Source organism: Bubalus bubalis, chromosome X (genome assembly GCF_019923935.1).
Source record: "Bubalus bubalis isolate 160015118507 breed Murrah chromosome X, NDDB_SH_1, whole genome shotgun sequence".
Lineage (NCBI taxonomy): Eukaryota > Metazoa > Chordata > Mammalia > Artiodactyla > Bovidae > Bubalus > Bubalus bubalis.
The window spans coordinates 12,610,305-12,624,383 of record NC_059181.1 but is presented as its reverse complement, the minus strand read 5'-3'; the positions used below and the strand labels follow the sequence as shown (position 1 = coordinate 12,624,383).

The window sequence follows — 14,079 nt, the reverse complement described above, 5'->3', positions numbered from 1 at the left end:
GAGACACTGCAGACATTACATACTGTCTGATACACATAGATGATTTCTCCATTTGTTCATACGAAATTGTAAACAATCACCATGAGTAGAATTAGAAATAAAAAAGATAACTAAAATAGATCTGGCTGAATTTTATTATATGGCAGCAAAATTGTAGACCACATGATTATTTTTGACAACTAAAAAATAAGCATCTGATTCTACAGCAATCCTTTTTTATAACTTTTTTTAAAATATCAAATTTCAGGGGTTTTTTCCCTAGTGGGAAGGATCCCTTAGGAAAATGCCTAAATTAACACAAAAAAAGAAGCCTTTAAATAGATTCTGGAAAAGCAACATAAAACAGTATTTTAAGGCAACAAGTTTATATTTTTTCAAGTTTTGCTTGTAATGAAATTACTATATACATATATATTTAATTAGAAAAATAATTTGTAAAGGCTGAATTAATTGAAAAGCCATATTACTGGTTAGCTGTCTTGGCAACTCTGCTTTCCATTTCATGATGATAATGCTGGTGGTGATACTCTGTCATTTATGACACAGAAAGCACCTGAGATTTGACCTAAAGCAAAGATAAACCTCTCCAATCTTAATTTTAGATAAGAACACAGGAAATCAGCAGTAGCCACCTATTTACTCAGTAAGGAAACCTCTGAAAGGTCTGTCTGGCTCCAGTTTATTCTATTCTTGTGAAAGCACTTATTTCAGTTCTTGACAATAACCAACTGATATAAGTCAGTTGCTATTCAAGAAATTCATAGGTATACAATATTGTTTACGGCATTGGACATTTCCCCTCAGGTCATATGATTAAAACTGTCACTAAGAGTTAATAACAATTATAAAAATATTAAAGCAAGTACAGAGACAACTCGAACAATATGTGCTTTTTCTTCTTTTCTCCCATGCTTCTAATTCCTTACTTGTGGTCTCATCTACCTCCTCAAGCTTTACCTTCTGGCTCCTGGCACATTTTCTTCCCTCAAATAAAGCTACAACATTGGCAATTCAAAAAGGCTGCTTCATGAGCCCACTCATGAGCCATCTAGGTCTGATTCAGACACCCTGTGCCTGTGCAGTATCTTACACATACTTCTATCATCCTGTACCGTCACTGTCAATTTATGCACCTCTCCCTTAGAGGCCTTGCTTAAGTATAATTAAAACAAACGAAGTCTAAAAATTACTTGTTGAAGATAGAGTCTAAGACTTCAGAAGCCAAATCAATACACTGTTTAAATTTAAGATTATCTCTGTATGGTTAAAGCGTACAAAATCCTTCAATATTTTTTCAGGATTTCTAATGACTGTGGGTAATACTTTCATTTTTACAGTCAGATTAAGAGCACAATGACAAGTAACATTCAACAATAATACTTTAACAGCATCCGAAACAGCACTAAATAAAAGAATGAGGCAGATCTCTACTGTGTCAGTGACTTACTTTTTCAACATACTCAAACACCAAGTACAATTTCCCCCTCCGACGAAAGGCTTCCTTCAACTCCACAATGTTTTCCTGTTTGAGAGTACGAAGCATTTTAAGCTCTCGTAAAGTCGTTTCCTTGACTTCTTCATTTTCTAGAATGTAAACAATGGTGAATAGAGTGAAATTAAAGCTTTCAAACCACTATTCAGGAAATTCTAAGAACACTGAAAACATACCAATTTCACTTTCCACTTTGAGTACTTCTGCCTAAGAAGTCCAAGGATGGAATATCAAATATCAGATTTTCTTGTTGAAAGGATCAAGAATGAGAAACTTATAGAAGAAAAGGCTTACTTGACCAGCACGAACCTAACTTTCTGCTTGTATTTTCCTGTACTCTTTACTGCAAAGTGTATACATAAAACAGACTTACAGATACGACATAGGAATCCACTGTCGTGTTAACCCTACCACTACATACAGAGGAAGGAAGAGTTTAAAAGGGTAAAAAGGAATCAATCATATCACTTGATTGGAGCTTCCATGCAGCATCTGTAGCCATTGAAATTTTCAAGTTGGGCCTAAAGCTTTGGCTTAAAAGAGCATTTTACTCCGCAGGCTGCATTGTGAGTCACCTCTGTGAGCAGAGGTCATGTGCCCTACACGCATCCACAGTGCAGCTCATAGTCGACCTGCAGGAAACGCTAAGGGTGACTGATCTCTCTGAACAGAGGCTGCTGCCAGTTCCTGCTGTCCTCCTGTGGCATGTCCATCTGTCCACCCCCAGGTAGTGTAGTGTACTGGAATGGAGAACTTATGCTGAACCAATATACCCTTTCGTATCATCAACTCCACTCATGGTGAACCCTCAGACACAGAGGAAGGACAGAAGTCACATTAACTCTAATGGATCAATTGGCAGGGGAGCAAGTAAGGTACTATTTCATGTTAAAGGAATTTTTATAATAGCTTTAGATCTAGTTGGGACATCCTAACCGCCATAGTTACATATGTATATATAAAGAAGGATATAGGTTCTTAATCCCTGATCAGCATTCTGAAAACCAAAAACATCAGTCTAAAAACTGATATTTTTTTTCTAACTTTAAGGAAAATCTCTTTAGGAGCAAAACCTGAACTTATGAAACCACTTATAAGTCTTTGTTTAACCTACTTAGTATAAATAATTCTTATGTTTTGCTTTGGAAATAATACCTGATCACAGGATCCTAAGGTGACATGCCATATTTCCATTCTAAAATCTAAAAGTTATGAATTCTAAAATACATATGGCCCTAAGGTTTTGGGTAATGGTCAGAATCCTAGCTTGAAAGTCTAAGCTGTGTGACCCTCACATTCAGGCATGTCTGGGAAGGAAGAAAATAGGGTTAGGGACAGAGATGAGAAAGATGAAGATGCCTTCAAGAAAGAAATGTTTCCTAAGCAAAGTACACTAGAGAAAAGACCCTAAATGGGACCAAAGAGGGAAGGGAGATCCTAAATGCAGGGCCAGCAGTACCTCTGAGATTATGGTCACCCCACACAGCTCAGGATCTTAGTTCCTGGACTAGGGACTGAATCTAGGACCTGGCAGTGAAAATGCCAAGTCATAACCACTGGACCACCAGAGAATTCCCCTACCCCCCCACCCCTTCAAACTGGGTTTAAAGAAAAGAGACTATAATAAAACCATGGGCTTTGTAGTAGCCCCTGGAGTATCTGTAATAAACAGGAAACAAAGTCAATGCTCCTTTGTGAACTGGTTACACAAGTGAAATACTCTCCTTACTTCAAGAAAACTGCTGGAGAATCCTGGAACAGGAATCCTGCCTATCAGAAGGCAGGAAGCAGCAGTAGCAAAGGCGGACAGTGACATAGGCAGTAAACCAATCCACCCACATCAAGGGGGTTAACTGGAAACCAGGTCCTCAGAGGGCCCATGTCGGAGCATGAAACAGGGGGCCACCTGGCAGTAGGGGCAATGTATGTGACGTGATTAGAGGACTTTCCAAAGTAGCTTAGAGGCTTGTGGTGGTGGCAGATGTCCAGCTGTTCTGCAAACCAGGGCTGGGCCAGAGAATTGGTGTTTTGTAACTGTCAGAAGTGTTAAAGACTAGGGAGGCTAAATGCCTCCAGTCTTATGAAGAAGGCCAACCTGTTTCTCTGCTGTCTCATCTGAGTTACTTCCAAGGTTGAGGTAATCAAACTAAAATCCACCTATCTCTAAGACAGACTGCCACACAGATGGTCTTCTAATAAGGAAGTAATTCAGCAAGAGACAACTATACTACTCATGACCTGACCTTGTCTGCGTTTCCACCCCCATCTCATGCCCTTCTCTCCCTACCTTTATGTTAGTCTTTTGGTTCACAAAAGAGCCCCAAACTTCATTTTTTAACCTTAGGGCCTTTGAGCTTATTCCCTCTGCTGAGAACCCTCATTACACTACCAGCCTCTTTACAGGGCTAGCTCCTTCAGGCTTTAGTTTAAATGTCACTCGATCACTCAGCCAAAGCAAGCCTCCATCCCCATTAGTCCTCATCTCAGTACTCTGACTTTTCATTCACAAACCTTCCCACCATCTTTACTGATGTATTTGTTTGCTTATTGGTTTACCATCTATGTGGCCACCGCTGCTAATCCAAGAGCTCTAGGACGACGGGTCTAAGTTCTGCTTGGTATTCAATAATACACACCCAACCACCTAGGACTGGACCTGGTACAGAGGAGATCAATAAATACTTCCTACACAAATGCTTTTGATGGTGCTATGAGGAAATTTTTGCCCATATGTGGCTAGCTCTTATTCCCATAAAACATGGGAAGCAGCAATATGATATCAAACAAAAGGCACTTTGCCTTCCTGGTTTTGAGGACAGTGTTTTCAAGCTTCTCTCTCTAGAACTTTGAAAGGGCCATTTTTCAGACAGTAAGACAAACTGAATTTATTTTCCCTATTTATTTTACCTCTGCCCCTAGTAGTCTACAATATGTGATTATGAAAAATGAAGACTCCAGAAAACTGACAGTACCAAGGGTCAAGAACACATATATATTTGGTTATTAGAACATCCCTCAGCTATGCTGGAGCTGGTTACAAATAAATGGTGCCACAAAGTAAAAGGTAAATAAAGCTGGTATACTTTTTCTAATCAAAAGCTTGGGGAATTCTTGGCACTGAAAAACAGGTACCTTTGTATCATTACCAACTTGTGGCAGTTTCACTTTGCTAACAGATAAAGCCAAATGGCTAAAGCAACATGGCTATCATAGAAGGAACACTGAAGTAGGATCCAGGAGACCTAGATTTTGGACCCTTTTAACCAACTAACAATGTAACATGTGACTCTGGGCAAGCCATTTAACTTTTCATTCATAAAATAACTAAATGGACACTCCTCCACACCCACACAGTATCCTAAAAAGTCCCATGGCCTTTTCCAAATCTAATAATCCATGATTTCTTTTCATTAAGATCTCACTGATTATGAGCCTAAACTCCACTGAATTTTGGTACTTTGTTACATATATATTTATCATTCGAATCTATACTAACTTTGCTAAACAACGGCTAAAGAGAAAAGAAAAACAAATCATCAAAAAGAAGGTCACAAAATCACTTAGTATGCAGAGCCACCTCATTTAAGCAGCTCATCTTGTTTAGGAAGTGAAGGCTCTTCTAATTTATGCCACTCAGTTATTAAAAGTTGAGGTAAGCACTTTAGCACTAAGATTGTAATGAATGGGAACAGGAAGAAAGTAGAGTTATTAATTCTGTAAGTGAAAGTAAAAATGCACACTCTTCATTATCTGGAAATTCCATTATTCTTGTTCCTATGAGTACTTTTAAAGGTTCCTGGCCTACTCCATGTACTTTATGATGAAAATTGTGGCACTAAATGATTAGATGATGGGGAAAAGGAATGTACATTCCACTTATACATGCTTCTCTCCTCAGAGGTTCAGAAAGTAGCAAAGCTGTTGAGTAAGGCAGATTTTTAAAGGTAGATGCATAGCCTACTGAAGTGGGCACAACTCCCCCTGCCTTCCAGTTGAAATAATCTCATGGCTTTTTATTTAGACTGTGTGTGTGTATGTGTGAGTCACATCCGACTCTTTGCAACCCTACAGACTGTAGCCCACCAGGCCACCTCTACCCATGGAATTCTCCAGGCAAGAATACTGGAGTGGGTTGCCATTTCCTTCTCCAGGGGAACTTCCCAACCTAGGGATCCAACCCGGGTCTCCCGCATTACAGGCAGATGCTTTACCATCTCTGTGACTTCCCTGGTGGCTCAGATGGTAAAACATCTGCCTGCAATGCAGGAGACCCGGGTTCGATTCCTGGTCAGGAAGATCCCCTGGAGAAGGAAATGGCAATCCACTCCAGCACTCTTGCCTGGAAAATCCCATGGACGGAGAAGCCTGACAGGCTACAGTCCATGGGGTCGCAAAGAGTCAGACATGACTGAGCGACTTCACTTTCACTTTCACTCCAGTTCACAAATGAAGAAACCAAGTCTAGAAATAATAACTTTCTCAAGGCAAGTGAAGGGAATGTCACACCACAGGGACAGAGGTGACATGGTGTAAAGGCAGTGGGTGAGCTTTGGAGAGTGAGTTGGAACACCCAAATTCAGGCCTAGACTGTTTCTGCTTCATTACATGGCAAAGCAGCACAGTGTCAGTGGAAGAAAAGCTCAGTGAAGATCCTGGGGTCTGTGTTTTAGTCTCAGTTAATCAAATAGTAGCTGTGGTTCCTCAGCAGTAAACTAGTGTTCACATTCTACTAGATGCTGCTGAAGGCCCTTCCATGTGATTCCTGCTTATATGCATGCTGATAGACCTGGACATCAATTACCATGGACGGTGTTTAGCTTAGTACAGGTAGTGCTTCTGACAAAGTTCTGTAAATTCTACTGCTGCTGCTGCTGCTGCTAAGTCGCTTCAGTCGTGTCCGACTCTGTGCAACCCCACAGACAGCAGCCCACCAGGCTTCCCCGTCCCTGGGATTCTCCAGGCAAGAACACTGGAGTGGGTTGCCATTTCCTTATCCAATGCATGAAAGTGAAGAGTGAAAGTGAAGTCACTCAGTCGTGTCTGACTCTTTGCGACCCCATGGACTGCAGCCTACCAGGCTCCTCCGTCCATGGGGTTTTCCAGGCAAGAGTACTGGAGTGGGGTGCCATTGCCTTCTCTGAAATTCTACTGAGTGATGACTAAATAGTGGGGTCAGAAAAAGGACATTAAAAAAAAAACAAACTAACCTATTTCTAAACTTGCCAGCAAGGCTGAAAGTTAACACACGTAAAAATCAAGGAGGGAGATACAAAGTAAAAGAAAACAATTTTTAAGAAGAAAGATCACAGGAGCGAAAGAAATGCAAAGATAAATGATGAAAAGAGAAAAATCTAAAGATGAGCAGAAACTCTTCTATAACTCTATTTTTAAAGAACTGTGGGCTTTGAAAAGAAGTCCAGAAATAACTATAACCTACTTTATGAAATCACAAACTTGACACTTTTGTATAGCCAAAGAGGCACCCCAAAATGGACTTTAAACACGTACTCTGTGGGGAAAAGTCAAGCCATCATGTTACAAAACCATAACGGTGCCATTTTTGAGTCTGGATGCCCTGACTGAAGAGGGAACATCAACAGGAGGCAAGAAAAATGGCCAGGAGGGTTTAAATGGTGGTGCTGCTGTCATATATACCAAAAATGATGAGAACTCTTAAATCTTCAGAGATGAAGGCCAGATAAAGCACAATGGAAATGGATTAAAACATGAAAGGTGCAAAATGTTCACCAAATCCAAGAAGAATCCCTGAAGTTTGAAAGAGATCCATTTTGGTCATTAAAAATAAGTGTGGTGAAATCATGACTAGCTCAAACTTAGTGAACTCATTCATCTGTTTAACCAAGGGTTGGAAAGTCTGTCTCAAGGCCTCTCTTACACAGAAATCAGATTCATGAATTTAAAGATTATGAGGCCTTGTTTTGTACAAGTATACAAAATGAGAGACCAGAGTTCCCTTGATTCTGAGATCAGAATAGAACTTTCTAGTGTCTGAGTAAAAATAAGGATGACATAAACTGGAGGAAAGAATGATCAATTAAACATTTTCTTATGATTAAGAACAACTATGTCCATTCCAAGGTAAAATATTTATCTATAGAAACCATAAACAGGAACAAGATATGAAATGCAAGCAATTTTGATAGAGAAGCAAAGACACAGCCTAAATTCTATCTTAACCATAGACTACTACACAACTCCCTCAAAGTCAGCCTCCTTGTCATGTATGTAGGCCCAATGACAAGTGAGGAGGATCTCTCCTCACCCTATCACCCATACATTCAGGAAGGGCTGAAAAGTTCGAATAAACAAAAGGTACTATCACATGATTCAAAAGTTTGTCAAAAATAAATTTTAGACCACAGGACTTCTTTAATTAAAGGTTGAACAGGGCTTTTAATTCTTGCTGGTCCAAAGCTATCTAAATTAGTGCTCTTGGATTATTTAAAGAATTGAACATGGTAGACACTGGCACATAAGAGAATGCTGATCCAAAAGTGATAGAAGATTATCATCTGAATATCAAATCTCAATGTACAAGATTGGAATTATAGGAAGGGTAGGAGGATTAGCCTCAATTTATCATTATACATAGCCTGAAATGTACCTTTTAACTAAATAATCTCTAGTATCTTTTTGGTCTCTGATCATTTTTCTCTTCTCAGAAAAATACAAATACATACTGAGTAGAATTAATTCTATGGAGACTTCTGGTTGGTTAGGTATTTATTAGTTAAGTGTTTCTCTGTGGAAACTTATATTAATAGACAAATTTATAATACTATCATTCAGGGTTATCATCAAGAATTCATTATCTGAGACTCCACATTTATGATGATGGATAAAGAAACAGAAGTCATCAAAATAGAAAATATTAACAAATGAAAGGATCCCAAATAAAAATGTGTTCACTCAAGCATTCCTTCCTTTTAACAGGGGTTTTTAATTCCCACCAGTGTGTCAAAGTTTTTCAGGGAAAATCATAGCAAAGACACTGATAAATGACCTGATGGAGTTATACCAGTTAACTGGAGAGAAAAAAAAAAAAAAACTGACAAGGATGAAGACAAGAAAAAAAAACAAAAAAAAAGAAAACAAAACAGGAACATACTGAAAAAGAAGTGACAAAACCTTTTGTATACTTTTAATGACCTTTTTATTGTGAAAGTCATTCATTGACCTAGCCTATAGTTTTACTGTAAAAATTGCCCCACCCCGCCAAAAGATAACACTTGATTCTTTTCTCTAAGAAATAGTACATAGTTGCTATTATAATCTAAATTGTGTTAACTATAAGATAAAGTAAATTTATTTTCATAATTTTAATTTCTTTTTTTTCAACTTAAAACTCTCAATTTAACTTTTTATTTACTATAAAATTTTGGTTTCCCTTTTAAATAATAATCTAGGATAATAACGACTTCTTGAACTAAACAGTAGTCTACCTTAAAATGATACTCAAAAAATGGTTCATGTAAATTTGTGGATACATATGAATTTAACAAGAAAACAGGACATTATCATAATCTTTTAAAGCTAACAGAAGATAATATATATACTCAAAAAATATTCCTTGATACCATCAGCATGAGAATACTTGATTAGCTTGAATGTGGGTCAGACCAAGTTCAGATCCCAATTCAGTTTAACAATGTTTTTGCAGAATTATTTCATTACCTTCACAAAGATTTTTAAATACTGGATTTAGAAAAGTCAGTATGATAATATCAAAAGAATATATTCAGGATAACTAATAAAGGAAACTCATGGGAGCTATATGACAATAAGGGCAATATTAGGAAACAATATTTTTAATTATAATTAGTTTGACTAAAATTTAAGATGATAAACTGATACAGAATTAAGTGGTTTACATAGGGGTTGAATGGACATCCTCACCAACACTAGACTATCTATGTACACTTCACACTCCAAAAGGGTATTAACTGCACATGTTCCCTTGCTTTCCATTAAGCACAGTAATACTCTGGCAGGAGGAAAAGGGTAAAGACAGAAAAGATTGTGTTAGGTCTCCCAGGGAGAACTGGAAATAATAGGAAAGTGTGCCTAGGATAGGCCTGGAACTGAGAAGTTAGGAATAATTGGATACATTTTTATATTATATCACTGAAATATTTAGGAAGTATCCCTCCAGAAGTATGTACAGGCATGGCTACAAAGTGTCCAGGTGCAAGGTGGTTGAGTGATGGGGCTACATGCTTCTGAGGTATAGTAACTGATAATGGCCCAGCAGAGACGAGGGCAGAGTGGATTCGTGTTTTGTCAGCTCAGTGAAATAAGAGCTGATCAAATGTTTCCCATAATGTTTAGACTACCAATACAGTCCTGGGATGCCACAACTAGAAACAATCTCTCTCACCTCGAAATTATGCAAAGTGATTCAGGCACTAACTGCTTTCTACTCTTTTACTGCTTTTTATTTACAGGTCTTAATTCTTATTGATCAGAAACTTCTTGAAATTATCCAGACCTGATTTACCTTCATTGATCTTACAGCACCTGGTTCAGTACTCAGTGGAATTTTTTTTTTGGCAACACCATCCAGCATGGTGCTGTTAGTTCTCTGACCAGGGATCAAACCCAAGGCCCCTGCAGTGGAAGTGCAGAGTCTTAACCACTGGACCGCCAAGGAAGTCCCCAGTGCTCAATGAATTTCAACAGATACACTACTGATTGCCAATCTGAAGGTACTCTAATATGGGGTCAAATATATCACTTAATTGAAGCTAAGAATTGGTATTCTATAGGATAGAGGTTGTAAAGAATTCGGTATTTATTTTTTTTAAAAGCAATGACATATGTGGCCTAGATTGCACTGCTTTTCAAAAATTTGATGACACATTATTTCTGGTGGTAACTGATGGTCGACAATGTGCCTTACAAGATGAATGCACAGTCAGAAGTTTTTACATGCAGGCAAAGGTTATGCTTTGATCTACTGTTGCAACCACTCTTTTTAGTAGAACACCATTTGTCTCCCGGCCACCTGTGGTTAGCCCAAACCCACTGTTCAAAGAGCTCACTTCCAATGGTCTCCTAGTGGGTTGGCCTGGGGCTATTGCTTCCTATTAGACTACAGGTATATCATTTGAAGTAGTGCTTTTTTGGGTTTTGTTTTTAAAGAATAAGCTAAAGTACTTTTTTTTTTTTTTCTGGCCTACTCTTTAAGGCTGCCAAGACAAGGCCAATATTCCCAGCTGACGTGCATGTGCTCCACATAACCAGCACATCAGAGCTGGGTTATATCAAATACTACTGTCTCTACCCTAGGAATTGTTAGTGAGGCCCATTTGTTATTTAATGTTTGCTAAGTCTCTAAGGTAGGGGTGGTGAATGTTCACAAATACAGAGGCTGGTATCTGACAGTACACAGTTGCTGTGTGCTGATGAAGGTAGGCTATGAATGCTATTGTCACGCTTCCAACTAGATATGATCGGTTGATGTTATGGTGGGATCTCTCACTCCTGTAGCACTAGTTTTCAAATGGCAGGCTGTGAATCAAAATATTTGATGCCAAAATAGGTACTTGTATGAATTTATATGAGCAAGAAAGAACAGAAAATGAAGAACCTCACATTAGTAAAATAACCTTGTGAAACTTTTCCTTCAGTTATATACGTATGACATATTATGTATGAGAACACTGTGTTAGGAGGTAAAAAATATTTCTGCTTGGAGTCTCTGTCAAAAAAAAAACTGAAAAAAATGCTGCCTGGATCTTCTTAGAGGCCACGTCTGTCTTTGGAGTCAGTTTTACTACTTGGCTGTATTTGTATGGCCAATAATAGTCTGGATTTAAAACCTAATGGCCTACTGAAATGCTTTATTTTTTCTCCTGTACATTACTTTCACTGGGTACACTATTTTTGTTGTTGTTGTTGTTAATCTTTTATTTTAAACCTTGCCCAGTATAGGGCAAATTTAATACTCCATTTGAAATGGTCTCTATGTGACCAAAGCTCCCAAGTATGGTATTTCTTCTTGAAAAGCTTTTCTTTTCCCAATGAGTTATTCTAAATATAAAACCATTCCCTCTGTACTGTCTACATACTACTTATCTTTGTATTTCTATCTAACTAGGAAGCAGAGATCACAGTAACCAATACCAGAGCCTTTAACACAGCACTCACTACTTGGATGAACCCAGGAAGTATTTACTTCAAATAAGTTTTCTCATTTTAAACTGTTAGTATGTGGAAACAGTGTAAATAGCATGTCTTCTGTCCAGCATTTGAAGCAAGATTTCCAATGCTGTCTCTTTAAAACACAAAGTGAATTTTCTGATATCATGAGATTTGAAAATATTCACACAAGAGGAACTAGATGTTTCAAAGCAAAGCATGATGATCAATAAGATATATTTATTATACTTTCTGAGATTGAGACTCTAAAATCTAAGGAACATAGTCTAATCAGCTAGATCTCATCTCTTTCATATTCGATTCACAAAAACTAAATACAGAAAGAAAAAAATATATATATACCTTCACTGTCCTTGAATTTCTTGATTGCCACAATTTCATGCGTTTCCTGCAAAGGAAAAGAGGCAGAAGAAAAGTCATTCTCTAGTGTTTTTCAAACTAGGAATCCCAACTGTCTGGAGGTATATTCTGAAACAGAGTAGCAAGAACTTAGAGAATAAAAAATAAATCCTCCTTGTCCTCAGTCCCTCATTTCTCAGTTCCAAAATTGTCTTTCTTACTACCCTAAAGGCATTGTCAGGGAAGGAAAAGGAGAATGGGAAGAGGCTAGGGGACCAAGGGCTGATCTGGCTGAACATGGATGAACCAGCAGCACCAATGTCTTGAGGCAATGCAAAAGTAGCAGGATGGATGACAATAGACAACATCTATATTGCCCTCTGAAACCCAGGGACACATTTAATTGGGTTTCTTATATCAGAGAAAAAACTTCTATAATACTTGGTAGTTGCTGGTAGCAGAATACCTCTTCCAAGTCTCCTCCTTTCACTTATCTCTTCCTAACAAACCTATCTTCCTAACCTATCTAGTTATTCACCAGCTCCTCCCCATTAAACCCATTTCAAATCCGAAGTGGATAAATATTTGCCACCAAATACCAATCATTAACATCCCCTTGCCTTTATTTAGCCCTCCTGAATTAACAGAAGTAGTTGGTGAGAAGAACCCTACTTTCAAATGAAACATCAAGTTCTTTTGGTTTTTTTTTTTTTTTTTGGTCTTTTTTGGCTGGAAGAGAATAAAAAGGCTAGAAAGGAAATGGAAATGCTAAGGATTAAGTATAACTATGCTAAATATTTCATGTCTAATATTCTAGCCTATAAAAGGAATAAAAAAGCTTTTGGCAAAATAACATATAGATTCTTCAAAGTCAACATGTCATATAAAAAGGTCTTCTGGATAATTCAGGCCTGCTCTTTTCTACTCCAAGTAGGGATACTTTCAGATCTGTAAGAGCAAACCTTTTATAAAACTTTGTCCCTGCATCAAAACAAAAACAGACACAATATGAAGTAATAACCAGAAGGGTACAAAATCATTAACTTATCCAAAATACATGCTTTTCTCCTAGGTTTCTTATAAAAGCAAAGGGAATCATAAAAGCAGGGAGAAAAAAATAAATTTTTTAAAAGTGACCATTATGGTGAAAGACAAACCCTGAGTCATAACCACGTCTGTAAATCAAACCCTGTTTCTCACCTGCCCGTTGAAAATAGTAGAAAATACCAGCTTTCATATTTGTGTTACAGGGGGAAAATTATCTGAAAGTGCTATAGGCTACTGAGGAAAAAGATTCTTATTAAGGTTATTATGTTTTTGTTTTTTTTTATGGGAGAAACAGAATGTAAAGTACAGAGAGCTCTGGGGATACAATTTATTTGTATATCGGCAGACCTTCTGATTTAAACTCAGCTGTCCAGGTACTTTGTGATACTGTAATGGTTTCATTATTGAGAAAGAAAAACTGCAAAGTCAAAAGTGATGTGGAGGATGATCACCTAGAATATTAACAGAGGTACCAGGTAACTCTGCTAGGTATGCTACTCTCTCTTAATACACCAACATTGTTTTCTTACCCTGCTCCTTTTCAAATGGCTCCAGCTAGCAACCCACCTACAGTCTAAGGGAAAGTACAAAACCCTATCAAGAAAACTGCTCACAGCACAAAGAAGGGGCAGCAGGATGGCATCCAGGAAGAGAGCCCAACTGCCCACATTTCAACTGAGTGTATGTAGCATTTCATCCTATAGTGGACATTTTTTTGTTGCGTCCTAAGTGTTAAAGCTTTGTTTGATTTTATAAAAGGTCTTGCTTAGTTCAAAACTGCCCACTGATATGACTACATATTTAAATTTATGACTGCCACCATCTTGAAGAAAGAAATTCATCAGACTTTCCCCCTGGCAATCTCATAAATAGAATTTACAGTATAAACAGTTGCCTGAAGGGGGGGGAGGGTCAAATAAAATGAAATGTTTATTCTTTTATTCTTTCATCAATGCCACGAAAATCCTCTTTCGACTCAACACACACACACACACACACACACACACTCAATATGGGTT

At 37.9% G+C, this 14,079-nt stretch overlaps 1 protein-coding gene across 5 annotated transcripts in view; it reads right to left on the bottom strand.

Annotated features, from left to right (window-relative positions):
- Positions 1 to 14,079, bottom strand: part of CDKL5 (cyclin dependent kinase like 5) — a 182,082-nt gene that overhangs the window by 57,287 nt on the left and 110,716 nt on the right. For all 5 annotated transcript variants that reach the window (XM_025277318.3, XM_044937450.2, XM_044937452.2 and 2 more), the window contains 2 exons: positions 12,017 to 12,062; positions 1,448 to 1,584 (listed from right to left, as the gene is read on the bottom strand). In XM_025277318.3, the coding sequence (XP_025133103.1) occupies positions 1,448 to 1,584; positions 12,017 to 12,062 (183 nt within the window). The remainder of the gene's footprint in view (positions 1 to 1,447; positions 1,585 to 12,016; positions 12,063 to 14,079) is intronic.